General features: G+C 40.4%; 1 protein-coding gene across 2 annotated transcripts in view; it reads right to left on the reverse strand.

Annotated features, from left to right (window-relative positions):
- Positions 1-1802: 1802 nt before the first annotated feature.
- The window catches only part of BTBD3 (BTB domain containing 3), a 38695-nt gene continuing 14351 nt past the window's right edge, over positions 1803-26146 (reverse strand). Inside the window, exons 2-5 of one of the 2 annotated variants that reach the window (XM_066234821.1) lie at positions 10121-10439; positions 9543-9633; positions 8865-8983; positions 1803-5381 (exon numbers count right to left, since the gene is read on the reverse strand). In XM_066234821.1, the coding sequence (XP_066090918.1) occupies positions 4349-5381; positions 8865-8983; positions 9543-9633; positions 10121-10263 (1386 nt within the window). In that variant the 5' untranslated portion in view covers positions 10264-10439 and the 3' untranslated portion in view covers positions 1803-4348. Of the gene's footprint in view, positions 5382-8864; positions 8984-9542; positions 9634-10120; positions 10893-26146 lie in introns of those variants that run through there. The other variant, XM_066234820.1, reaches the window with a different exon arrangement.

A 26146-nucleotide genomic window follows, 5' to 3' on the forward strand; every position in this document is an offset into this window, starting at 1 on the left:
CGCAGGGTGCTGCAGGCTTCCAGGGCCACTGCTCTGACTTTGAAGTGTCATATTCTCCAGCTCTCCAGGAATGCTTTCCTGCTTTGTTTTCTCCCCCAAGTTTAAGTCCTTGACTTGTAGGCTTGCCAGCGAGTCCCAGAGTCAACTGGGAAGAAAGTGTTATTTCAGTGACACGTTGATCCCGAGTGCTGACAAAGGAGGGAGGTCACTGCCAAGTGTCTTGGGATTTTGAAAACAAACATATTGCGGCTTCAGCTTAAGACAGCAGCACTGAGGAGAGAATGGCTAAGACTCTCCTGGACGAAAGAGCTCTGCAATCCAGGTTCTCTCTGCAATCACGCTGACGGGGATGTGTACTTCCAGTTCTCCTCGTCGCTGAAACAACTCTGAAAGGCCTTGAGCAGGCATGCTAGAGAAACTGAAGTGGTCAAGCAAAGACTCAAGGCTTCACAATAAACTCTGCTGTGAAAGCAACAGAAAGTTACAGAAACATAATATATGTACATGTGCATATAATTATAAATGTGCGTGTATTAGTGTACTTGATATGGGGAAATAAAAAACTAGTTCAACACAAAAATTATATTCAAAATTCTTATATGATATATATATATATATATATATATATATATGGTGACAGAGAGAGGAACAAATAGGGACAGACAGACAGGAGGGAGAGAGATGAGAAGCATCAATTATTAGTTTTTTGTTGTGGTACTTTAGTTGTTCATTGATTGCTCTCTCATATGTGCCTTGACCGTGGGCCTTCAGCAGACCGAGTGACCCCTTGCTCGAACCAGCGACCTTGGGTCCAAGCTGGTGAGCTTTGCTCAAACCAGATGAGCCCGTGCTTAAGCTGGTGACCTCGGGGTCTTGAATCTGAGTCCTCTGCATCCCAGTCCGACGCTCTATTCACTGTGCCACCGCCTGGTCAGGCTATATATACATTTTTAATTCCTAGACTTCAACTACTATAATTGGGCAGGAACTAGCAGCACTGGTCACATCTAAAGCTAGATGTATTCAGTATCACCCCCTTAGTATTTTATACAACCAGAGCCACAGACATTTGAGCAACTACAGCACCTGAATGCCAGCCAATTACAAATTCCATAAGGGAAACATAAATGCATCCATCAACTCCTTCTCATTAACTTAAGAGTCAGGCTTTGAACACGCAATTGATTAACACAGTCATTGCCTCAAATTCTTACTTCTTCAGGGATCAGAGATATCTGAATACTCAGCAAGCAAATGCTCCCGCAAACATCTCTGGAAATGTATCAGCACCAAAAGTATTAGAAGTAATTTTTTTTTTTAATATTTCAAGGGACCTACAAAAATGCTCAGGAAAACAAATTTATGAATCAGTTTTATTTTTATTTGCATTTAACATGATTATACACATTCATGTGTCTAACAAGATCTGCACTGTTACATTAAAAATACAGTACAATAACATTCAAAATGAGGTACTTCATATTTATATATTTTCCTTCATAAATAATGCTGTAAGCTACATAAATTCAAGCACTCTGATGCGTAAGTGGCTAGTGGCTTGAATTAGCCGAGCTTATTTCAACACCTTAAAAAACAAAAAAGACAGTTCAGTGCAATAATGATGTAGAAATGAGACCACTGACTTAAATACTATATTAAGATATACTTAAAGAATGTTACATTAGAACTGCTAGCCTAATTCCCCTTCGTCCCCAGCATGAATGACCACAAAGACTGCCAGACACATTGGGAGAAGCATCTACAGAGTACTTTGTTAATAAAGTTGTGTTTATATGCTAGAGTTGCCTGCCTCATCGGAACAATAGTTTCTAGTTTTAAAAGCTGTAAAATTTAAGATTACGAAAGAAAATAAAGCAAGCACATTAGCCTTTATACCATGTTGCTGTAAATGCAGAAAGGAGACTAGGATTTAAAATAGAACATTTCTTACTATAAATACAATTTTCAAATTTAATCCACAGCTCTCGGCACTAGCCAATCAGGTAGGTGGTAAATGTGTCTTTTATTTTAAGTAACAGTGATGAACAGAAAGTTAGGTTCTTCTACACCCAGTGTTCAGGCTCTCGAGTAGCTTTCGGCCATGTGGAGGCAGCTAGGGAACAGGAGCACTGACAGGAAGTGCTGCTGAGCGAACCAGCTTTGCTCTGAGGTTATCGTGCCCACCTCACAATCCAATGTGATGAAATTAGTGCTAAATAAAGTTTCTTCTCCTCTGGCTTAAAAATGAGTGCCTTCTAATCAGGTATGGAATCTACCAATTTGCATGGTAGCGATGAATTCCTGAAATGTTTAATCATAATTTAAAACTAAAATCATTTGTAGAGTATTTTTAAATTGAAAATGTACCTGTGTTTCAGAGATACTTTGCCAAAACTGCTGTCATTTCCTTAATAAGAAATAATTGTTAGATAATTTTGGAAAGCTGTCCTGGGAGCACTCATTTATAATTACCAGTTAACAGCTTCTGATCATCTATGCTAACAGACATAGGTAATGGCAAAGATGATTAAAACATTTCCCATAATCCAGTGTTCTCCTCCATCAGGGAAGCCGGCCAAAAGCAACAAGCCCTTGTCTACAGGGGGAGTCGTGGCCCAGAAACGCAGTAAATGTGATAAGGGCAGTCACTCACTGGGGCCTTGCTGGGGCCAGCAGGGGGAACACTTCTGTCCCACCTCTCGCTGGCCGGGCAGGGAGGAGGCAGCTCCTGAGTAGGCAAGCGCACTTGCATGCACATGGGCACCACGCACACACAGCCACCCCAGGACTAACCCCTGGCTCCAGGCAAGCCGGCCTCAGGCTTGCAGAGCAGGAGAAGGAGGCGGCCAGGGACCACACTCTGGGTGGCGAGGGAAGCCATCTCAGGATCACACTGAGCAGAACAGCTGCGCAGAAGCACTTGGACACTTGACCTGGAAGTGAACATGCTGGACACTACCAGGGTCATGGTCATGGGCACTAAAAACCATCACAAGCCATTGTTGAAGGAGAATTTTTTGATGAGCTTTTCTGTCCTTTGTTTACATTATTCATGGACAAATAAGAGAGCTGGATGTGATGCTGATGCAGATAATATTAGGTAGAATCAGGTGTGAAGCTGCAGATCATTTTTTTTTAAACCCTGCAGGCACATATTGGCACTTTAAGATGGCCAGAGGCCAGCTTCTAGCAGTCCAGAAACAAAACAGAATTATAATTAAGAAGATAGTATGTGATCAAAGTAGAACAGGTAAAATATTTTTCAAATTTAAAAAAAAATATCAATGAATAAAGGTATTTTATTCTATTAACATGTAGTGCTACAAAACTAATTGTTCTTCCATTCATCTAAAGAATTGTTTGGTCCTCTTTTCATAACAACAACAAAAAAACCCACAAAAAAACAAAAGGGAATAGGAATCGTGTACAGTACAACTGATGAAAAGAAGCCACCGGTGGGTCAGGAGCTCAGTGGAGAGAAGAGTCTGACTGTTCACTGTGCATTCTACTGTGCCACCAATTAACCCATCTGTAGGATGGGACAGTTTTAGGTTTCCTTTTTCACCTGCTTTAGTTTAAAATAATAGCCCTGCAACGTTTTTCTAATGACAACAAAATTTTAAAATAGTGTCTGTATTGCAATATTTTGTCTTCTGATCTAAAAGAATGTACCATCTGCTAATAGCAGAAGTCATGGCCTAAATAAACATCCAATTTCTTATTTTCCCTCTTAACACAGACACTTTGCAGTGGTTCACATTTAACAATGTTACAAATTTAGGATTTAAGAAAAAGCCATGCACAGAAGTAAAATATTTAAAAGAAAATATAATGAGCTAAACATGACTACGGTTTACTCTCTAAATTATTACTTATTATGAAGCAAAACTTCTTTCAAAATTGTACACTGAGGTTTATCTGTTTTTTGGGGGGGGGGTTCTGTTTAAAAATAACTCTTGTCGATATTATTTTAGACTATTTATTTCTATCTGACAAAATAAAGCCCTAAAGGAAATTTGAGGTGATCCAAAAATTCTCTTCAGCGGGACAGGACGGGAGGTGGGGGCGGGGCAGCAGGGAAGATGCACAGCTCTCCCAGCCGTACAGACGACGCGATTCTAAAACCCACAAAACCCTAGCAAGAACTTGGCTCTTTTAAGCATATAGTTATAAGCTGAATGCTGCATTTTACCTGTACATAATTAAAAAGTTGAAAGAAATTAGGAATTGCCTATAGCTCACTCATTACAAATTACCTGCGCTGATCATGTATCTGCGGATGAGCTAAGCATCAAGCGAGCAGGAACCAGATGTGCACCTCCGAGCTCACACTGCTGGGGAGGTGTCGTCAAGCATAGAAGATAAGTTCAGGGATCTGCCCTCCCTGTACCCCGGTGCCATTGGTGCTGTCCGAGGAGCACTGAAACTGGACGGTCACTTTGCCGCACTGAACCTCTGTCATGCCTTCCTGTCCGAAGTAGCTGAGTTCATTGCCGTCCAGTATCACGCTGGCTGTGTAGAAGGTGTCTGGCTCGATCTGCACCGGGTACTCAAACCACACGGGGAAGGTGTTGCTGGAGCCGTCCGAGAAGTACTTGCTCAAGTTCTGCCCCAGAACCACGCCCTGCCGCTTGAGTTCGATCTTGGCGCTGTACTCCGCGGAGCCGCAGCTGGAGCCATACAGCCCGAAGCCAGCAATGAACACTCGCTTGTCCACCGCAAACTGGATGCTGTCACAGCGGCCCCGGTAGCGCCACTGATTGCTCCGATAGGCACACGACTGGAACCGGTGGCAGCGCTGGGGGACGAGGCCCTTGCGGGCTTTGCTCACAAACTGCAGCTCGGGCTTTTTGGCCGCAGTGTACCAGAGGAAGATGTCGTTGGTCTCATTGAGAGTGAGAACTCCGGACTGCGCAGCACCATTTGCAAAATCATCCAGGGCCATCGTAGGTATGCGGATCAAGTAAAGCGCCTTGCCCAGGACCTTGCGTTTATTTTCAATGCTCAGAGCAAGATCCTGCCGCTGGCATTCGACCTCAGCCCAGTTGAGAGCTGCCTCAAAAACAACGATTTCTTTGGCATTCAGAGTTTCCCTGCGAAGGATACTTTCTAGTGTCTGGAAGTCGATATCACAGAATCCCTCCGACTTGAGCGCTAACTCAGCCTGGGCGTCGATCACCTCCCAGCAACGCTGCGTCAGGTCTGGCTCCTCGAACAAGCAGCTCTGGGACAGGAGCACGCAGGCGTTCTTGGCACTCAGGCTGGTCTCCAGGAAATTAACGCAGGCTCTGGCCAGGTGAGGGACAATGTACTTTTTGGCAGCATAGAGAGTAGCCAGCACTGTGTCAGCAGCCAAGTCAATTTCATCACAATAGATATATCTGAAAGAAAGTGCAGAGCATGTAAATGGAATTTTCACAAAATGGGTACATCCAGCAAGAAAGATGCAACTACTTGCGGGCTAGTTCCAAAAAAGTAATCTTCAGTGACAATTATTACAAAGATGATTAGGGATTTAAAAACATCTGAAATATGTTGATAAATTAATATTTCAACTCAGTGGTAAGTTTGTATAATTAAAGACATTAACTTTGTGTCATCATTCTAGCCTCTATGTTATTAACTGCATTTACTGTCTTTTCAAAAAAAATTAAAAGACACTAGAATGGCATATCAGAAATAGTTAATATTATTATAAAACCAGCAAAATTCTATTACATGTACTACTTTGTATTTAATGAAAAAAAAAACTCCTCTGTTTCAGAAGCAATATATATATGTTTTACTTTAAATTTTTTCTGTACATTCAAATAAAAACAAATGCTTTTAATACTACGTTAGCAACGACTGTATCTTGATACTTTTAACTAAGTATGACTTGAATTTCTCCTAAACATAAAATAAAACCTGAGATTAAATAAGATATTTTTCAAATAGTTCCAAGTTCAATGGATTATAAAATACGGACTTCAGCGCTATCTTCCAGTTACCTTTACACAGACTCCAATATAGGCTTTGTAGTTGGGTTTTTTTAACTTTAAACTCTCTTCCCCCCAACACGTTCCTTCCACCTTCAGAATTAGAGACTATACTGTTTCCAGATATACTTGATTAAAATATAAAGGCTGCCTCTGCACTATTTCTGTGATCCTGTGAAGCACCCCAGTGTCAGCAGAGAGAACCCCTCTTGGTGTGTCAGGGGCAGTGCCGTATCTCGGAATGGCATGCAGATGCAGAAATCATCGGCTTCTTTTAGCTTGCTGTGGTTCACCACGTGAATCCATGAGAGCTACATACGATGAAAAATACATGCTGATAACACTTTATTTGTAAATCTGTCTAGCTACCCTTAGCTACTCTTTCTAGCTACTTGCTGTGACGTCTTCCTTCAGTTATATTTCAACTTAGTGAAACACACATAACAAGAAATTAGTAGTGGCTTCTGTAAGAAAGTCACACACAGTAACGGCAATAAGAAAAATGTCCACAATCACAAGTGGAACCAGCAGTTTTGCTCTCAGGAAGCGTTTTCTCTTCTCTGATCAGCTAAGCCATCTACCACTGTCAAGACCTCTTGACAAAATAGCTGGAGCTTAGAGACACTCTAACCAGAGAACCAGGACTTCGGGGAAGATTCTGAAGCACAAGTGGCATCTGGCTCTTACCCTGGAACTGTCAACTGAGCAGTCTTCCCTTTTTCTTGACAGCCCCTTTCCAGGACTGCTAGCTCCTCAGCCACCGTGCAGGTGTGAGGAAAACCTGACCTCCACTATACTGGGACAACGTGGTAATGGTCAACTCTGGCACAACAGGCGCCACACTGCTTTTCTGACTTTTACCACCTTATGTAGATGGCACGTCTAACTTTATAAGTTATATTGAGATATACTTCCTCTGTGAGAAAGATGCTTGTTAAATAACCAATCAAATGACTTAGGTGGAAATATAAGTCTAATTCTTACTCATGGTTCCTAATTATGTAGACATCTGGAATGACACAACACTGCTCATACTGTAATGGAGTAAATATGCTAAAATAATGTTAGCAATCCCCTCTGCAACAGATAATGTTAAATACACAAAGCTGACTTGACGAAGAAAAAAAAAAGTCTTGCAGGTAGAATCAGTTCCTATGTTTTTATCTCTAAAAGACTACAAAGGTCATGAAGTACTGGTTAGTTAAAAAGTGGTGGATTAGTTTATATTTTATGCTCACTTGCCTTTAATTTCCCTACCTTCTTCTGTGAACATTCAAGTTAGCAGCAATTAGATTTCAAAAGTATAATGCAGATAAATAATTAAATACCCTAGAACTCTAGAACTCTAACAGAAATGCTAGGCCTCTCCGACTTCATCTTGTTCCAGCCTGCTTTGTTGCCATGGCCTTTAGGTTAGTAGCTTCTACTTAATCTTGCATACATATACGCTGCCAATCATTAGAGGAATTCTGCTTGTGGCTTGAGATTTATAAAAACAGCCTTACCAGAAACTGCCTCACCTGAGGAGATAAAGGGAGAATGTACAAAAATAATGTTTACTACAGACTTGTAGGAACCTAACCTAATGACCAGACTCACACCAACTAGGGTCAACATACTAAGAACAATGAAGTTTCACAATCTTTCTCAAACCCCTGCTGGTGCCCAGATGTCTACAGTCATCAATCACCTCTTGCCTCTCCTGTTACCCTCTTCCCTAGACTTAAAAGAAGCCTGAATTCTGCACTTTCTTAAGTAGATCTTTAGGACAGTAGTCTGACATGTTCTTGGCTTTCTTTGCCCCAACTCTTTGACACTCCACTCATTGACTGTCATGCTGGAAGCTTGGACTTAGTTACAAAACTAACCACACTATTTATTTTTCAGTAGGCAGCAGGCAATATACAGCAACATTTTAACCATTTGTAAGATAACTGTCCAATCTGTTGACCCACTGAATAATTTTTTCTCAACAAACATTTATTCTGGTGAACTGAAATTCCTACAGCAGCTGATAACCTTGAACTCCGTTATACCTAGTGTGCTAGAGTAAGTATTTAACAACAAATTATATAAACATGATTTAGAATAATCACTGGACTTGAGTAACATGGTAGACTATCACTGCCTAGCACCAGAACATGTAAAGCAGTAGATTCTACTTACCTAATTAACATGTACTGGATTCTGAAAGACCCTGAGATATAAAACTATTTTTTAATGAATGTATACCTTATAGCTTTATATTGCTATATTACCAATTAACATTATTATGTATAAATGCATATAAAACTACAGCCAAACATTCATATCACTCAAATTTCTCCTCTCTTATCAAATGCAAACGCTTATCTTTGAGAAAGGGTACCTGATTTTATGTAAGAGTACGTGCATGTGCGCAAAGATGAGATTATTTCAACAAAGAAGCTTATGTGTGCTAGTAGAAAACAGCTCCTAAAATAAATTTAGAAATCTCTTAATTGGTGGTATTTAAACAAGGTATATATTCCCAGAATTGTGAAGCAGAAACATACTTTATCTTTAAGAGTTCCTCACACACAGTGCTTTCACAGAGGACATCCTCAATTAGATAATGCCCACGCTAGGGAGTTATTTTTCTTTAATTCTAAGTTGTTAAAAAATCAAACCACAAGCCCCCTGCCCCCGAATCCCAGGCTAAGGTGTGATCAGAAATGACTGCAGCATTCCACATGCGTTCCACTCAAGGGTGCACAGTTTCCTCCAAAAACATTTACAAGGTAAGCAGCACCCTCTTTCTTCACCAGTCTCCCTTCTCTGCTACACAGAACTTTAATTAACTGCGAAACCAGCAGAGTACAAACACAGCATAAACAAACTCTCTCCAAACATACGAATGATGCTTACTTCAGCATAGCGAGAAAAGCAGCAGGTTCGACATCTGGTATACGGATTTCATCTTTGTCCTCAGCAAGTTCTCCGTAAAACATTGCATGGAACACAGAGCTCCCAACAGCTAAAACATACTGTGGAGAAAGGGAAATCTTATTTCATGCTCTAAATTGAAGCATTTTCAGCAAATCAACCCAGAAAAACAACTTGAAGCCATCAGGTTCAGTGGACACAGGGCACCTAAACCTGCTTGTGTCAAAGCCAAGGCACAATGTATCTTGCTGTGATGTGTAAGATAGATGTTCATGCAAATCAGTCTCTATGATGCTAATTATCTCAAGGCTTTCACAGATTAATGTAAAAGTTCCCTCATTACAAAATAAATAAAAGGAAAGCTTATCTAACTGATTTCTAGGGGAAGAGTAAACATGTGACTTTCCTGACCTGTCACAACAAGTCCCATGGTGGGAGAGTTAAACGGGCATGGTTTTGTGCAAGATAGAAAGCAGGGGAAGAGGAACAAAGAAAAAATTAAGCGTGGCCAAAGCCCTTTGGAGAAGCTGAGCTTTCAGTGACCAGGTGAAACCCGCGCCGCGTGCCATCCCCACGCTGCCCACCCCAGGCTGCAGGTGGACAGAGAGGGTCCCTCTTTGTAAATCTCAGGACTAAACCGGTAATGCAGCTGTTGCTTACTTTGTGTCCTGGCAACCGCTGAGTCCCACCTGGTGGCCCAACCACAAAATGTACATCTGCCATCAAATCATTATTGAACATCACCGCATTTCTATAAACAGAGGCAATTCATTAATTCACAGTGGCCAGCGTTTTTAATACCCCCTCCCCAATACACAGAACCCACAGAGAAGATTCGCAAGCTAAGCAACAGTTTAATAACTTCAGGGTAAAACTACAAATAAAGGCTCCAACTAACAACTGTGTTTGTAGTCACTGCAAGCACAGGGGAAGTAACTCAAGGTTAAAAAAAAGTTATCCAAACTTCATCAGACTAGGACAAAATAAAAGGTTTCTGTCTTCCATGGCCCACAGACATCCCCCTGTCATTTAAATGTTACAGCTTGCAAAAACATTTTTATCTAAGAGGAAAACAGCTGTCCTGTTTTGGAAAAGGCACAGGCAGTTTTCCATTACCAATAAAGCTGCCGGGAGAAGAGGAAACACAGATTTACGTTAAAATACAGAACGGGTTGTGCAAAAGCAGAAACTTCAACACAGGAAAACTTTTAAAGTAAATACGCTGGCCAGGCACTTACCTTTCTCTGATGGTAGGATAAAGACCCTGCCAATTCGGGGCCGGGATAAGGTTGTTGTTACTGAGGTTCTGCTGGTGGTACTGCTGGACAGTGGTGCTGCTGGAGTTGGCTGGTTTTTTGCGGGGAAATATATCAGCAGCCATCTTCTTCTTCTTTTTAGTCTTCAAGGTAATTATTTCATAACAAACTGGAGGCAACTTGCTGATGCTGCTGCTGCTGCTGCTGTTGCTGCTGCTGCTGCTACTGCTGCCGCCGCCGCTGCCGCTGCTGCTGGTATTTGTTTTCTTCGAGCTTTTCTTGGACCTGTTCTTTACCGTCTCTGGAAGCATCAAGAAGAAGGTGAGACATTTCATGTTCTTTTCCTTGTCATCTACCATGAGTACAGTATGTCTCTCTTTAGAGCTAGATATCCCAAGTAGGTACGAACATCAAGGAAAACAGGCTGGAACGAGCTAAGATGCTAACAGAAACCAACAAGCTGATATTTTGCTTCTTTTTTCAGCTGGGCAAGGTGACCTTTTCACTATGTTGAATAGTAACTGGCTTTAAGTTTTATCCAGTACAAGGTCTGTTAAATAAATGCCCATCATGATTGCTGTTTCTCTTATTTGTTCATAAAAATAACCCAGTTTCCTGGATCACCTGAAAATGCTACAGTGAGCAAAGATGACAGGCAGAGAGCTGGAGCACTTGTTTTCTGAATTAGGTTAGCAAGATGTGCGGGAGCTGCGCGAGTCTGTTCAGCCAGCTGAAGTTGTGTGGTGAATGGATCAGAGAGTAGGTATTACAGCCCTGCAGATGGAGTCAGACAGCCAGTGCTCGGAGCCAATAGCTGAAGTCACCAATCATGATTGGACCAAGCAAAACAGTGACACCTATTGTAACGTGCACAGTTCTGATATTAAAGGAACAGCAGTTGCATTTTCTTGTCTACTGTATTGTTGCATATTTAAGTAAGATAAACAGCCTATGAAACACATTTGAAAACAGGAAGAGTTTATGCTCACAAATTTCTCTTCAGTAGACATACACTTTTTATTTCCCCAAACGAGCAGGATTAATTAGCACAGGGCAGGGACTGACGTCTATCCTGTATTACCAGTAAAATCTCTGTCCCGGCAGCATATAGTTTCAAACACTTCAAACAAAAACCTCCATTCTACCAGCTAAGAGGAATTATTAATAGCAAAGCCATACTAAACACATTTATCACAGCTTAATGGAAAAAAACATTATTTTTCTTTTCCTTTTTTCAGTCTCTTTGAATGTAAATTATAATCTAGTGCAAAATAAGAGATGAGGTCATGCATTCATTTTACCTCCTGGTGTTTCCTAGCTTCTGTAATGATTTTTGACAGGAGTCCCAGATCCCAAAATACTGTTAATAAGACTAACGTTATACAAGTAGGCTTAACTGCACCAAAACACCGACCAATTCTAGATGTAAAAATAAGATTCAAATGAGACAAATCTAAATTTGGTAATCAGTGTTTAAAAGTTGTAATTCACTAAAAATATATCAGATGGGGCCTTGCTTAGGATTTCAAAATGCAACAGAAATATTATACCCTTGGCATAATTTTAAGGAATATAACCCACAATATCTAACACAAAACCAATAATAAGGCTATTCAAAATGGTAAATGTTCTGATGCTACTTAGTTAAAACGCAAACAGGTTCTTTCTGCTTTGAGTCAGAAGAAAATAAAACTACTATGTGGTTTTTATAGACAAGAATCCTCCAACAATTTCTACCTTTAGTGAGTTATGAAAAAAACAGAAACACCTGCTGTAGTCCCGCACATGCTTATTACTTCCTAATGAGGTCCTAAAGGAGAGTTCATCTCACCTCCATCTATCTGCTCCCAGTGGAGCAGCCGTTTCTACCCTGCAACCGAATGCACCCTCATGACCACAGCCCTGCTTGTTGCACGACATTCATTGGAACAAGTTCTCAACAGAGTGAGGGCTCAACAAATGGGAGCTTTGACTGTTGTTATAACTGATAATCTACCAAAGATAACACAGCAGAAGTCAGACATTAGATCCCGAGGACCCAAAATCATTAATTGATCTAAGGAACATCGTCTTTATTGTCGTTATTCCTAAAACTGCAAAGCCACTATAAGACAGACTGTGAATGTAAGAGAACCATGGTCTTCAGCAGGTATTTATGCCCATTTTCCAAGGACCATGTAAAGCAGTGGTAGTCAGTCAACCTGGTCCCTACCGCCCACTAGTGGGCATTCCAGCTTTCATGGTGGGTGGTAGCGGAGCAACCAAAGTATAAATAAAAAGATAGATTTAACTATAGTAAGTTGTTTTATAAAGATTTATTCTGCCAAACTTAGCGAAAGTCCAACATAAAGTACTTGGTAAGTAATTATTATTATATGCTTTAACTTGCTGTAACTCTGCTTTATAAATTTTATAAGTAAAGTTACACTCCTACTTTATAAATCACCATTACTGTGGAACCGGTGGGCGGTTAGAAAATTTTACTACTAACAGAGATACAAAAGTGGGCGGTAGGTATAAAAAGGTTGACTACCCCTGATATAAAGGGTCCTTATTTATTACAGTCATCACGGGGCTACTTACCACATACACGCATATACGCACACTTCCAAGTAACTTTCAAACACTTTTTAACCCACAATGAGAGAGAAAGAGAGCATCTAGAAAGTAGTTTTTAAAAGCACATGGTAAAAGGCATGAAAAAGAAACAAGTGAGTTCCTATGTGAGCTAACTATTCAGGATATGATTTAAAAAAATAAATCAAAGGATTTCTCTCCTTCTTACCTGCTCCTAAACTTTTTGCCTACTACCCTCCTAAGAAAGCCACCAGGACTGGGAGGTCCTTCTGACAGGTCAGACAGTAATCAATTTGAATGGAAAGGGAAATGAGCTGCTTTGAGATAGACACACTAATAATTGGCAGCTGGACAGACAAAACAGAAAAACCATAAAGAGCAGGCCCAAGAACTCAGAAGGCTCTGTGGTTTTTATACATACTGTATACAGTTCAACACTTTTTACTAAGAAAGCCTCCAACATACACTGCTCTTATACCAGTGAAATAAAGAAAACATGCACAGAACCAGTTAAGAAAGAAAATTACATATTTTAGAAAATCTTTCTGAGATTGAGGTTTCAGTTATTTGGAAAATTAAGTTTTTGAAAAAGCCCCAGTCTGCCTGTGAAGTGCCATAGTGCTAAACCGGAATCACCCAGAACTGTGTGGAGAAGAGGGGCCTTTCACTTGGATAGGACTAGGAGGCTGGCTGTTTACAAAGATAAGATCTTCACTACAGAAAGTAATCGAATTAAAATGACATTTAAATTAGTGTAGCCAATTTGAAAAGTATGAAAATGTTAATAAAGCCGAGAGGACGGGAAACTTATGGAGAAGGACCTTTTCTTACAGAAGTCCTTGCTGCTGAAGGCAGGGCCCAAGGAGCGGCAGCAGGTGCTCTCTTTGAGCCTGTTAGAAACCCAGGTCTCAGCCACATTCTGCATCAGAATCTGTTTTTTTAAACAAGACCCTCCAGGTAATTTGTATGACACTTAAATTTGAGAAAACCTTATATAAATAACTGAGGAATGCTACAGGTTCTACGGAATTATCTAGCACCAACCTCTGGCATCACATTTTCCATTCAATTATCAAAGTGAATGAAGAAATCATTTAAAATAATTTAATCCGGGTCCTGGCTTGTTGGCTCAATGGATAAAGCGTCGGACTGGCATGCAGACAGCCCGGGTTTGATACCTGGTCAGGGCACACATGAGAAGCAACCATCTGCTTCTCTTCCCCTCCCAGAGCCAGTGGCTCGATTAGTTTGAGGGTGGCCCTGGATGCTAAAGATAGCTCGATGGGTCCGAGTATCATCCTCAGGCACTAAAAATAGTTCAGCTGATTCAGCATCAGCTCCAGATTGGGGTTGCTGGGTGGATCCTGTTTGAGGCACATGCAGGAGTCTGTCTCACTATCTCTTCTCCTCTCACTTAAAAGTTAATTTATTTCATTTGGTTTGGACATAAAACATTAACAACCTTCATGTCTTGTTCTGAAATTCTTCTGATTTAAGCCCTAAATGTCAAAATTCAGGTGTGTAAACAGCCAACTGAGAGGGTCCTCAACATTTTTCCATCTCTGGAAAGAAAGCTCAAGCCCAGACTCATTTAAAGGACAATAACAGAGATGACATTAGTGGGGAGAGTAAAGGATTAAAAACTGCCAAGTGCGAAAGACATGAACTACGTAATATTTTTAAATAATCTACTTCACAATTTTATTTCAAAAAACTAGTACTGTAGCATAGCAAAACTGGCAATCAAGCAATGTGGCTGAGTCCTGGCTCAGCCACAAAAAATTAAAGTGTATGTGTGTTGGTGAGTGGGGGTCCCGAACAAATCATTTAGCCTTTAAGCGCCTCAGCTTCTTCGGCTATAAAATGAAGAGGTGCATCAAGAATAGATGAGTGTTAATCAAACTTCACCCTCAATCACAGCACAAAACCCATTCTACATTCAGACTTGTTACTAAGGCACCAGCACTCACATACATTTACAAATGGAAAGACAGGTCACAAAATTAACTCTTAACATGTTATGATAAACTCGAATATTTCCTACTTTATTCTTTTCTTTTTAATGTTGTTCTTGGTTCATTTCATTGATTTCATGAGTACAGTATAATACAGTTAGTCTAAATAACAACAGTCTTAATGGTTTCTTTTCAAGGTTTAACATTCTATCGAGAATTTGGACTTGGGAATAAGAAAGAAGTCGAGACTACACCAGCTCAGTGGAGCCTATGAAAGCCCTCCAACTGCGTGCACGCCGGGAGTGTGCGTGATGCTCTGGAGAGGAAAGCCAGAGCTGCGTCTGTCCCTCAGAGTCATCCATAACCCAGAGCGCAGTGAGCTGTTATAAAACTATCTAAGACTGCTTTGAAAACACAGGAGAGTCATGGGACTTTATTCTCTGCTTTCATTTTTATAGTCGTCTATCTCAGGGGTCCCCAAACATTTTACACAGGGGGCCAGTTCACTGTCCCTCAGACCGTTGGAGGGCCAGACTATAAAAAAAAACTATGAACAAATCCCTATGCACACTGCACATATCTTATTTTAAAGTAAGAAAACAAAACGGGAACAAATACAATATTTAAAATAAAGAACAAGTAAATTTAAATCAACAAACTGACCAGTATTTCAATGGGAACTATGGGCCTACTTTTGGCTAATGAGATGGTCAATGTGCTCCTCTCACTGACCACCAATGAAAGAGGTGCCTCTTCCGGAAGTGCGGCGGGGGCGGATAAATGGCCTCAGAGGGCCGCAGTTTGGGGACCCCTGGTCTGTCTCATTAAACACAAATTATGGCTTCTTCTCCTTCTTCCTGAAATTCAATAGAAAAGGTTAAAACCTCCTTTATTAAATCTGTAACCCAGAAACACCACCCACTGGGTTGAAGGGTAATCACGGACACCAGTTCTGTATCTATTGACAAATTTCACCTCAAAAATGTCTAATATTATATCACTTGTTCCTATACCTTCTGAATTTCAAAGCTGTTATGAGACATGGTTAACCTGCTCCAATGAAGTAAATAAGTCAAAAAGCCCATCAATCCAGAGCATTCTCAAAATACACCATGTATTAGGTGTTGGGCACATAATGGAGAGCAGATTAGGAACCAAGCTTAAAAGGTTGTAAGCTGGCCCTGGCCAATTTGCTCAGTGGTAGAGCGTCGGCCTGGCGTGCAGGAGTCCCGGGTTAGATTCCCGGCCAGTGCACACAGGAGAAGCGCCATCTGCTTCTCTACCCCTCCCCCTCTCCTTCCTCTCTGTCTCTCTCTTCCCCTCCCGCAGCCAAGGCTCCACTGGAACAAAGTTGGCCCGGGCGCTGAGGATGGCTCCAGGGCCTCTGCCTCAGGCGCTAGAATGGCTCTGGTTGCAGCAGAGCAACGCCCTAGATGGGCAGAGCATCGCCCCTGATGGGCATGCTGGGTGGATCCCGGTCGGGCGCATGAGAAAGTCTTTCTGACTGCCTCCCCGTTTCCAGCTTTGGAAAAATACAAAAAAAAAAAAAAAAGGTTATAAGCTAACAACAGAGGGTTTCAGATGATTTTCATCATTGCCAGAAAATTTAATGACCTTTGTCTCTTTTCATTCAATTCCCAACAACAAAATTATCAATTTAAGCTTATTATATCATCCTCTTCATTCACCAATAGGAGATTTGCCAGATATCCTACCTTTATTTAGTATTATCATACATGTTTAGTTTGGAAACTTGAATGAGGTTTGGAACTAAAAGAAACCCTAGAAATCATTTAAGGCAATTCTGCTCCACAGATACTGTAACCAGGTGCCCAAAAGAAGAAGAGCTTTGTGGAAAGTCCAGTTAAATAGTGAAGCAATGCCTGGACTAGAACGCAGATTTGCTGACTGCTTGCTAATCACCCACAGTAATTACCCTACATCTTACATAATGCTTTATCTTCACATTTCTATTCTATATAAAATAAGAATATATGTGCAGAATTTATAGACATGAAAACCAGGAACACACATACTCAGCACCCTGCAGGAGGCACACTCTAGAAGAATGCAAGAAAGACGCTTTCTGAAAAGAAATGGAGAGAAACTGGAACAAGGAGGAGCACAAGCAGAACAGTCAGGAGCAAGCTTCTCAAAAACAGAAGAGACTCCAGGTAAAATGAAAGTTTGAAAACCAGCCATTCACAGTTAACACCAACAAATCCTATGTCGATAATGCTGGCAACTCTTGTTTAACCTGTTCTAACTCTGGACTATTTGTCTGGACTTGTATTTGGTTTACTACAAGACACCTGAACAGCTTCAGCAGTGAAGTCAACTGAGGTTTAAACAAGGTAGTGCAGACTGAAGAAATGAGTTAGCACTCCCACAAATTAATAGTACATAACAGAGAAATTTAACCTGATAAGTCAAAATGAAATAGTGTTTTGTTTCTGCTTCTTTTGTGCATTAATACTGCATGAAAGTTGTGTGATTTGGAAGGTAAAAAAGATAAGCCACAAAATATTGGCAGTCCCCTAAAGATAGCATCAGCTGCTGGAGAACAGACTATATGCTTTCTAAATTTGGAAGTAAATATGGAGTCCAGCACTGACCGCATGGTATGGTGAAAAAAAACCTGGAACCAATAACTAGTTCCATTAAGGTTAGTGACTTAGTATCTGTGAGCCTCATTTTCTCATCTGCCAAATGGGGTAATTATAGCCAGTTCATTCCTCTCCAGTCTATTGTGAAGGCAAGATTACATGTCTGTGAAAGCACTTTGATAAAGGTTGCAAACACTCTGCAAAAGGTAAGTTTTCACTATTAGCAACAATTGTACCCAAAGCAGGAAACATTTGTGATACAATCTTCCAAAACACTAAACCCAAAGATTAATCTGGCTATCTGCCCTTGGAATCTTCCAGGCTTCACAGCTACTGACATTTCATCCCATTCCCAGGCTTTTCCAGTTCCACCCAAGAGCCTAACAGGTCCCGAACTGCTCAGGTTTTGCAGGTGAGGTTCAATGGTCAAGATTTGTGTTGTACATGGTGATCAGGACCCCACCCGAGGCCCAAATCTGCACCTGGAACTCACACTCCAGGCTGTGTCCACTGGACTTCATTCAAACCTCCATGAGATCACGAGTTGGCAAAGGCCCTGCTGTACCCACCTCCTCAAAGCCCAAAGCTGCAAGTAGTCATTCTGGCCAATCGGCAACGTCTACACTAGCAACTCAATTTGGCTTCTCTCTCAGCCAGTACTCAGTTGAATTCTAGCAAGAACATGCTCAAGAACAGTTTCACTAAATCTTTTTCTTTTCATCACACAGAGCTACAATTAACCTTGACTTGTACGACTTGTACTTTAAATCGGGGGGGGGGGGGTATGCCCAATGAATGTGACAGTTTGTTTTTGTTTTTTTTGCTTTCTACTTTTTTTAATTTTTAAAATTATTATGTTAACATGGATTCAAGTGGTGATAGTTCTTTAGAAGCAGGAATGATTCTTCTTAAAATTCCATATGGGCCTGACCAGGCGGTGGCACAGTGGATAGAGTGTTGGACTGGGACCCAGAGGACCCAGTTTCAAAACCCCAACGTCATCGACTTGAGCACAGGCTCATCGGGCTCGAGCATAGGCTCACCAGCTTGAGCGCTGGGTTGCTGGCTTGAGCACTAGGTTGTTGGCTTGAGCGTGGGATCATAGATGTGACCCCATGATAGCTGGCTTGAGCCCAAAGGTTGCTGGCTTGAGCAAGGGGTCACTCGCTCTGCTGTAGCCTCTCCCACCCCCCATCAAGGCACATATGAGAAAGCAATCAATGAACAACTAAGGTGCCGCAATGAAGAATTGATGCTTCTCATCTCTTTCCCTTCCTGTCTGTCTGCACCTATCTGTCCCTCTCTGTCTCTCTCTCTTGTCTCTGTCATTATATATATATATATATATATATATATTCCATATGGTATTAACATATTTGGTGATTATAGCTATGTCTGTAACTTGTCTGAAATACTAAACAACTCATCTAACTACCAAATCATTATCACATATTAAATGAGATGATCTTGAAAGGTTATATATAAAATGTATAATAAGATATACCTTGATGATAGCTATTTAAAGAAATGCTACTATGAATTCTTTTTTAACATCTAAGATACTTTGGTAAGCAAGGTAAATAAATTGCAGTTTAAGGATCTGACAGTAAGTTTCCTGGCATGTAAGAGTTGATTACATAATTTCTTACCTTTTCCAATTCTATACTTCTAAGATTAAAGAATCTGTATAATGATGTTCAACAAAATTGATTTATTTAAAAGTTTTCTTTACATTTTAATACTATGGTTTTGATCAATACCCAACTAACATTCTATGTATATATATGTGCATTTTAATGATTTAAAATCCCCCTCCATGTTTTAAAACATAGTTGAAATTGGGTTGTCCCTTAAAATTGATAGCATCACCTAAGTATAACTATTGGAATTTTTTTCCTTTCTTGTTGGTACATAAAATAATAGCATGTCTTACAATTGATGGCACCTCACAGGCAGAAATATATATATAATTCAAGAGAGAGAAAGGATTCTTTTTTAGGTTGGTTAATTATTCCTCTAGCCGGGCAAGATGATGGCTCAGAATTCCAAATAAACTCCATTAGAGTAACTGAGCTTTCATCAAGTGGTCATTTTATAAAGTGCATAATCACAATTCTCCAGAAGGCACTAAGGCTGCTACAGTGACAGCCACCGATATGGTAGAAAACCTAGATGAAAACTGCAAAATGAGAATTTCCATTGCCAGGACTGGTCAGAGTTCTAGCATTAATAAAATGCATTTCTAATACTCTTCTCATGGCATACAACTATACATGTACATAAAACTGATTAATGGAAAACTATTAACTCTCTGGGTAATATCTGCTGAAGAAATTTTATCAATCAATCTCAGATTTATCAATTTATAACAACATTATACATAGATTAAACCTGAAGCTAAATGTCTGTTTAGAAATTATTGTTTGCAAAGAAAATCTATACTAAAATGTTAGTTTAAAAAGGAGAAATACCATGTTACAATGATCATTATATGTATGACTTTCTCCTAGATATTTGAAAACAATTTATCCAAAGAAAAGTAAAATCAGGCCTCAGGAGGTCTCTTCTGAGAAAGCCGGAGGGGAGATTGTTCGGATCCAACAGGGGACATTATCCCTACTGGAAATGCTGGAATGGAACAGTTTTGCCCAACAACTGCCACGGCTTACTCTAGGTTGTTTGTTGGCTTTAGTTGACAGAGAAAAATAATGTATTTTAGTCCAAAAAAAATTTATAGGTATTTTTTACTTTAGCTGGATATATGTTTTTCTGGTATTAGGAGGGAAATAACCAAACACATCTCCACAGTCAGATCACTAAATTCCAAAGCCTCTCTTCACTTACATCCTTAACTAAAAGATGCACTACTTTGAGAAAGTTACCCTTTCCAACAGCATGTGGAACGAGAAGAAAAAATTCAGACAACCCTCAAGTCACCAGATACGCTATATTAATTCTGATTATTAATGGGGCTCATGGACCAATTTCCCCAACATTCACAACTCTTAGTGAAAAAGCTCAACAAGACCAAAAAAAAAAAAAAAAGAATTCCTAAATACAAGTCATCTAAATGTGTTATTCTGTTATTCTAATGATCACTCCTTAAAAATGAATACTACTCTTTTATAATTCAATTTATTACCACTACCCCCACTGAACCAAGTGAAGTTATAACAAATTATTTTATATTTAACATTTTTATTACTGTAGAATGAACAAATTAGGTTTGGAAAAGGCAAGGTCAGGAGAAAAAAAAGTCATTTTTAAAAAAAAATTTTTTTTAAAAATGAGACTTACTAGTTTATTTATTTATTTATTTAGTGGCAGAGATAGAGAGAGTCAGAGAGAGGAACACATAGGTACAGACAGGAAGGGAGACAGATAAGAAACATCAATTCTTCGTTGTGGCTCCTTAGTTGTTCATTGATTGATTTCTTATATGTGCCTTGACCGGGGAGCCACAGCAGACCAAGTGACCTCTTGCTCGAGCCAGCGACCGGGTCCAAGCTGGTGAGCTTTGCTCAAACCAGATGAGCCCGCGCTCAAGCTGGCAACCTCGGTGTCTCGAACCTGGGTCCTCCACATCCCGGTCCGATGCTCTATCCACTGTGCCACCGCCCGGTCAGGCTAATTTCTTATTTTAGCAAAACCACATAGAAAAGTTCACTTGCCAATTTTGCAATTTGACCATATTATACACACATGCACAATGAGCAATGATTAACTACAATTTAATTAAATGCCTTCTTTCATTTTTATATAAATAATATATGTGACTAGAATAAAATATAGTTATTTTAAGCCAACAATATAAGACCTAAAAGTAAGAGATCTGTTACAGAGAAAAAAAATTGTGTAAATATGTAGTTACAAGACACCTTTGCACCCAATTTCTAACATCTCTTTCTGGAGGAGAGAGTCACCAGAGGAAAATGAAAATGGCACATGCATTTATTTCTAAACGGAGTCACAAAGATATTGCTTAACAAAATATCCAAATAGAATTAAAAGCCTGTGACAGAGGGTTATTATAGAAACCAGCTTCTGGCAAAAATTCGAAGTAAAAATCTGTTCAAAGTCCAAATCAAAAAATATGTTTTATACTACTTTTAATTAGCTTTAAAGTATGTAATTCCTCGTGACAGTTGTGAAGGACACACTATAAAGGCACACTGTCCTGTAAACGCTGGAATAACCTTAACTACAGTAGCACATCAACACCGACGCACAGTCTGGGCTGCCTCCGTCTGCTGCAGAAAGTAACTCAGCACCGATAAAGGTCTCCCTTGTTGCTTCCCCGTCTCACGCTGGTGTAATCGGAATAAAAGTTGAGGGTTTCTATACTTAGCTTCATTACACATGTCAGAACTAAGAAAATAAGGTATTTCAAACAAAAATACAATTCTAATAATACATTCAGCAATTCTTCTTTTCAATTAAGAGCTACTATATATATAAGTAGGCCACCACTTGAATTGCCCAGAGGTACAGAATAAAATAACCTAATTGCTCATAAAATAATGTTAAAAATAAATCTCACTTAGAAAATCAAAAGTAGTCATAAAAATAACTTCTTAAATTTGGGCTTCCCGAATCTCTGCATTATATTAACAAACAATAGGTATATAGTATTTATATATGTATGTACCTTAAATATAATAAACAGAATAAAAACATTCAAGTCAAAACATCTTTAAAAAATGGCAACCCAACTGTTAGTACTATACATATATTTTTAAATAACAAACAGAGAAGCAACCGTTTCACCAGAGTTATGAACTACATGGACTCATACAAGATCCTCTATAACAGTGGTCCCCAACCCCCAAACCACGGACCGATACCAGTCCATGGGCCATTTGGTACCGGTCCACAGAGAAAGAATAAATAACTTACATTATTTCCGTTTTATTTATATAACATATTTAAGTCTGAACGATGTTTTATTTTTTAAAAATGACCAGATTCCCTCTGTTACATCCATCTAAGACTCACTCTTGACACTTGTCTCAGTCATGTGATACGTTTATCCATCCCACCCTAAAGGCCAGTCCGTGGCCCAAAAAAGGTTGGGGACCACTGCTCTATAATGATGATGGATAGAACAAGGCCAAGGAAGAACAGATTAGGAAAGTGGTGATCAAAACATAAGCATTTTTGCCTGACCGGGTGGTGGCTCAGTGGGTAGAGCATCAACCTGGGACACTAAGGTCCCAGGTTCAAAACCCTGATGTCTCTGCCTTAAGCACGGGCTCACCCAGCTTGAGTGCAGGATCGCTGGCTTGAGAGTAAGATGCTTGCCTGGAGCCTGAACCCCAATCGAGGCACATATGAGAAGCAATCAATGAACAACTGCAGTGCTGCAACTACAAGTTAAGGCTTCTCATCCCCTCTCCTCCATATAAAAGCATTTTCACTAGCCAGGAATAAGGATCATATGAGAGACCTGGCTGATGTCAGTACTTCTTAAGGTTAACACTCCCTTCTCATAAAATTAAAAATGTCACCACAAAAAGAAAACAAAAAGGGATCTTTATTAAGGGGCATGTGACCAAGTCTTAACCAACTACTGATTCTATGCTGCTCTCCCTAAAGAAGTAATTAAGTGAAGAAAGATCTCTTCTGCTCTATCAAAAGTCAGGACTACAGACCAAGTATCTACCCAGAAAAAGAAATTCTGTTTGGATCTCCATGGTCTGGCTCCAGGCTTTTTGCCTCATGCTCTTCACACACTCACAATACAAACAAGACTACAGCTGACCCTTGAACAACACAGGTATGGAAAATGTGGCTCCACTTATATACGGACTTTTTTCAATAAATACCGTTATTTTCTCTTCCTTATGACTTTCTTAATAACATTTCCTTTTTTTTAGCTTACTTTACTGTAAGAATACAGTATATAATACATTTAACATATATGTGTTAATTGACAGTTATTGGTAAGTCAACAGTAGTTACAGTTTTAGGGATTCAAAGGTGATATGCAGATTTTCAACTGTGCAGTGGGCCAGTGCCCAACCTCCATGTTGTTCAAGGGTCAACGGCATTCCCATAGCGCAAATGAGCCCATTGCTTCCTGCCATTCTCACTGCCTGCCCTTTTCCCTACAAACCTACCTGTCAGAAGCCTGAGAAGCCTTCACAGAACATTCCAAAGATACCTCAAAGGTTTCCCAGCACTTCCTGACTTCCTGCATCACTTTCTCACATTTCATCTTGCCTTAAGTGGTCTGATTAGACCGAGTTCTCTGAAGGCTGCATCTCCTTATCTCCCAACAAGAGCTAACAGCACCATACCCACACCTGGCTTTCAATTAGTAAGTAACAAGAAGGACTGAGTCCAACACTTCCAAGTCTATCTAGAACCCTAGACTGCTGGAGTGCAACTGGTCCTGGCTAAAATGGTCTGCAAATGAGGTCTCGGGTGTATTCAGCTGTCTGAGATACAGGTCTCTGCAGGCACCGTGGTAAAGAACCTAGACATCTATTAATGTGTCCCGAGGCTCTACTGAACATGTCTAAACACAAATGTGGTTTCATAATATTGCACTCCACTTGCAGCTAGGCCAACTAAAAATACTAAAGCTTGACTAAAGCACGTCTCCACATGTACTCAAAGCAAGACTTTATTTCATTAAAAGTCTAAAACTTTTTTTTTATTAAGTGAGAGGCAGGGAGACAGAGAGAAAGACTCCCAAATGTGCCCTGATTGAGATCCACCCTGAAAGCCCTCTATTGGGGCGATGGTCTGCCCATCCGGGACCACTGCTCTGTTGCTCAGGAACCCAGCTATTTTAACACCTGAGGTGAGGCCATGGAGCCATCCTCAGCACCTGAGGCCAATTTTTGCTTGAATTTTGCCATTTGAACTTTGGCTACGGAAGGTGGAGGAAGAGGGAGAGGAGGAGAGAGTCAGGGGAGAGAGAGAGAGGGAAGCAGATGGTCGCTTCTCCTGTGTGCCCTGACCTAGAATCAAACCTGGGACTTCCAAACGTTGGGGCCCATGCTCTACCGCTGAGCCAACTGGCCAGGACCAAAGTCTAAAGCTTAATGTAACATATTCACATATTCAAAGAGAAGTCTGGGTAAACCAGGAGCAAGATCCCGTCCGTTACTAGGACAAAGCTGCCTTTATCAACTTGTCCCAATTCATGGTCTGGCATATTTATTTATAGCACCAGTAGAGAATTTTAGTGATTTAATGAACTGGAAAAGATAATAAATGCTAGCAATTCATATAAAAGGAGGAAAGCAGTCATATGAATAATCTTAAAAAAAATGGATAATTAAAGAGACTTTAATATGTGGCTTTAAAATGTGTTTCGTCTCTACTTAACATTGAATAGATGAATTTCCACTACATTAGATGCTCCCCATCTTAAAACAAAGTAATAAAGCAGGCCTGTGTGTACTGCGCTGACTGAACAGTGTCGAATGTCATGCCCACCCGCAAACAAGCGCACATTCCCAACAGGAGAAGACAGCACAGGCAGGCACTTACACGCATGCGTCTCCGTGCCACGCTTCACCGAGAACCGGAGCATTAAGAAATTTAGTATTTTTCCACCCAAAATAGGAAACTCTCAACCTCTACCTAGAGTTAGAATAAATGGGGCCAGCTGAATATCCTAGTCATGACTGGAAAGTCTCTTGCTTGGCTGGTGTGTTTATGAAAGGAAACGTTTACCGCCAGCAATGATTTTTAAAAATTTTCAGTCGAGTTGATAATGTAAATAAACTATTATAAAATAATGGCTTTAACTGTGTGTTGGGAAAAAATAAAAGCTTGAATTTCCAAGTAAGCTCCACTATTTTTTCTTTATAAAAGTGTATGTTTTGGAAGGTGCAATGAGGGAAATACATCTATTTTGCACCCACTGTTTAAACTACGAATGATTTTAATGTAGTAAGCATTGCCGGCAGTTTTGAACTGCAGTTCAGAAGGTATCTGACGCTGGTACAGTGTCTGAAGCGCTCTGTGAGGTCCCAGTGGCGTCTGCGTGAGGCGTACCCCAAAGCCCTGGCGGAAGCCCTCCGCCCCACAGTAAAGGGAGGGTTTTCTCCCAGAGCTCCAACCTGTAAACACTGGTTCACAGTCCGACATTTTGGTGGCGCAGTGGATAAAGCATAGACCTGGAAATGCTGAGGTCGCCGGTTCGAAACCCTGCTTGCCTGGGCAAGGCACATATGGGAGTTGATGCTTCCAGCTCCTCCCCCCTTCTCTCTCTCTCTGTCTTTCCTCTCTCTCTCTCTCTCTCTCTCTCTCTCTCTCCCTCTCCTCTGTAAAATGAATAAATAAAAAAAATTAAAAAAACTAATGATGCAACTGGTTCCTAAGCCACCCGAAGGTCACTTCAGTAGACCCTGAGCAGCCAAAGGGAGCAGGCACCAAAGGACTGGGTCAAGTCGCCTTGCCTTCCCCATTCACACCTCAGGAATTTAAGAACAGTGGTGGAACAGCTCAGGTGGGCGCAGGCGAGGTGCTGTGCACTTCTCTGCCATAATCCACGTTCTGTTCCATGAGGACTCTCTGGGAGACAAGCATAAAGATTGTTGATTTCATCAAATCTCGACCCTTGAGTATATCTTTTTAATACTCTGTGTGATGAATGAGAAGTATGCTTTAAAGCATTTCTGGTGATACCGAATTAGAATTATCGTCTTGAGAAAAAATATTTGTGCAACTATTGTGTTAGAACTGAACTAGCCACTTTTGTTCAGGGAACACCACTATACTTGAGAAAATAGGCAATGTGTGCTTATTCACACTTAGGTATGGATGGAGTAGCCATTTTCTCAAAAATAAATGAAGTGAGCCTGTCACTTTTAGGAAAACAATTGCCAGTGATAACATTCAAATCTCCAAGC

Source organism: Saccopteryx bilineata, chromosome 6, assembly GCF_036850765.1.
Source record: "Saccopteryx bilineata isolate mSacBil1 chromosome 6, mSacBil1_pri_phased_curated, whole genome shotgun sequence".
Taxonomy (NCBI): domain Eukaryota; kingdom Metazoa; phylum Chordata; class Mammalia; order Chiroptera; family Emballonuridae; genus Saccopteryx; species Saccopteryx bilineata.